The sequence below is a fragment of the Entamoeba invadens genome (genome assembly GCF_000330505.1).
Source record: "Entamoeba invadens IP1 unplaced genomic scaffold scaff_1105074724681, whole genome shotgun sequence".
In the NCBI taxonomy this organism is placed as follows: domain Eukaryota; phylum Evosea; order Mastigamoebida; family Endamoebidae; genus Entamoeba; species Entamoeba invadens.
The window spans coordinates 42,350-44,801 of record NW_004440307.1 but is presented as its reverse complement, the minus strand read 5'-3'; the positions used below and the strand labels follow the sequence as shown (position 1 = coordinate 44,801).

Here is a 2,452-nt window from a genome sequence, read left to right as displayed (position 1 = left end):
ATTATAATTCTTTTAACGAAATAAATTTAATTATAGAGCGGATTTATAAAAAGAAAAAAATAGATAGTAATGAACACATTCCAATCATTATATGTGGTAATAAATGCGACTTGGAATTAAATAGAATTGTCACAACAGATAAAGGAGAGACATTAGCAAACTCAATGAATATCCAATTTTTCGAAACTTCTGCTAAAAATGATATAAATGTTGAAAATGTGTTTTGCGCACTTTTGAAAGCTGTTCTGAAGAAAAAACAATCATTTCAAAGAGCAAAAAACGAGTTGAATATACAGAAAAGTTCAGAGAAAAATAGCTGTACTTTAATATAACAGCGCACAAAGGAAATAAAAAATTGCTTCTGTACTTTTAACTAATCCATTTAATTATATAGATTTTAATAATAATAATATAATAAAATGTATGGTATTGTTTACCATGAAGGTTGAATAAGCACCATAGAAACTTTTCTGTCCAAGGTGGTAATTTGTATTATTCTTTTAATTATAATGTTATTAGTTATAACTATTAAATCAATAGGAAATAGTTTTTAATAGGCTCTATAAATAATAAACACAATTCACGTACGAACAACTACCATAAATATGTGAACATCTTTTGTATTATTATATTGTTTTGAATCAACTTATCTTTATCTTTCATTAAATTTATAATTATTTTTTTCAAAAAACGTATCAAAAGTAAAAAGATATATAATAATACATATAAATTACCCCTCATATGAAAGGCGGTATTTTTCAACTGCGATATCTTTCTCAATCTTTGTCGTGAAATTGATGTTCTCAAATTTGCTGTTTCTGCTCTCAAAGTCTGCTATCTTCCAAATGTTGAGTGTCTCAACTGTTGTATCAACAAATGCAATTTCAACACTCCGACCAACTGTTATATTGCTGTACACTCCACCACGGAATGTCGCCTTTTTCATTTCTCCAACGATCAATTGTGATGGATATTCTTGAGTGTATTCTTCACCAAAGTGCTCGACTTCAAGCACCTCAATTCCACTCAAACTGATATCCAAGTACCCATCCAAGTCAATCACTTTCAACTTCTTTGTTCTTTCACTTTCATAATAAATACCACGACACTTGAAATCACCAACAACTTTCCCTTTACTGACAACAGTTGTGTTGTATAGGCACCAATCGCTCATATCAAACTCTTTGTATTTATCAATGTCAACAACCAAATTGTTTTCATTTTCATTGTCGTACAACCTACTTTGACATTTTTTGTTGGTTTTGTTGTTGTTAATTAAAATGTTGTTGTGAATAAAACGGATTTTGCTGCTGTTTTCTTCGTTGTTAAAGATACTGACTCGCACGAGTCTCTCATCGTATATGTCCATTGGACTTCCATTGTAGCAGTCACTTTCGAGTTCTTTTAATTTGCAGTGTGTTGTGTCAACATCACAACTCGATGCAACAACACACAACTTTTCTATGTTGTCTGGCACTCCTATATATCCAAACTGAACACATTCGATGTTCAACTCTTTAATTGTTCCAGACTTTCTAAAGTCAAAAAATGCGTAGCTCTTGTTAAGTCTGTCAACATCACGCCCATACGATGACAGCCGTAGTGATGTGCTCAGTGACTTATTCATCACATCTTCAATATCACATTCGTTAGAACTCATGTCTGTGTCTGCAAATACACGAGGTGTCGTCTGTCTATACTCGTAATTGACATATTTGAATTTAAGTGTCTCCTTCGACAGAAATGTCACAAAGACTTCTGTGTTATTTGGAAGGGTTGCAAATAATGAAATGTCTGCACCACTTTGGGAGTTTTTCTTTGATAAAACAAATGTGTATTTTGTTTCATAGTGTTCATCAAATGGGAAGGATGTGTATTTTGATAAAACACCAATGTCACCACAAAGAGTCACACCTCGTAATGTTCTGTGTGCCATAACAACACTAAGCGTGTTGTACGTGTCACTGTATGATGACGTGAGCGAAACAAAAAGAAATCTGAGTTGGACAAAATCACAAATATTAAGTGAAAGTGCGTCAATTTGATCAGAAGTGATGCGAAGTCTACGCGCTTTTGTGTGCATCCACTTGTGGTCGTCAATTAACGGCTTCGGGTAACACATCTCCTCACTAAATTCAACATTCTCAACAGTAGCATCGTTAATTTCTTCTTTTTCTTCTGTTGTCGTGTATGTTTTTTCTAAGTAATTTTCTTTGTCAAGTCTTGTGATGAATAATGTCTGAAGGGACTTGAAAACATTTTTAATTTGGGTAATGGACGAGGTGCGCGATAGTTTGTACGAGTTAATATACATCGTCTCAACACAATCACGACACTTCTTGTTGACAGAAATGAACGTTGTGACATCACACATCGTCTCAAGATACAAAACAACACTTTTTCATGAAGAACATCTCAAGACCACACATCATTTGGTTAATGGGGGCCTATC

At 33.3% G+C, this 2,452-nt stretch overlaps 2 protein-coding genes across 2 annotated transcripts; one reads left to right on the top strand and one right to left on the bottom strand.

Moving 5' to 3' along the window:
- Positions 1-38: 38 nt before the first annotated feature.
- EIN_125800 (Ras family protein) lies at positions 39-332 on the top strand (the record flags this gene model as incomplete). The annotated part of the gene is made up of 1 exon (XM_004256109.1): positions 39-332. A coding segment is annotated over one exon (294 nt), but the record flags the coding sequence as incomplete, so codon positions are not given.
- Positions 333-730: 398 nt separating this feature from the next.
- EIN_125790 (hypothetical protein) lies at positions 731-2,374 on the bottom strand (the record flags this gene model as incomplete). The annotated part of the gene is made up of 1 exon (XM_004256108.1): positions 731-2,374. One exon carries the CDS (start codon positions 2,372-2,374, stop codon positions 731-733), a length of 1,644 nt encoding a protein of 547 aa, XP_004256156.1.
- Between the last annotated feature and the right edge of the window lie 78 nt (positions 2,375-2,452).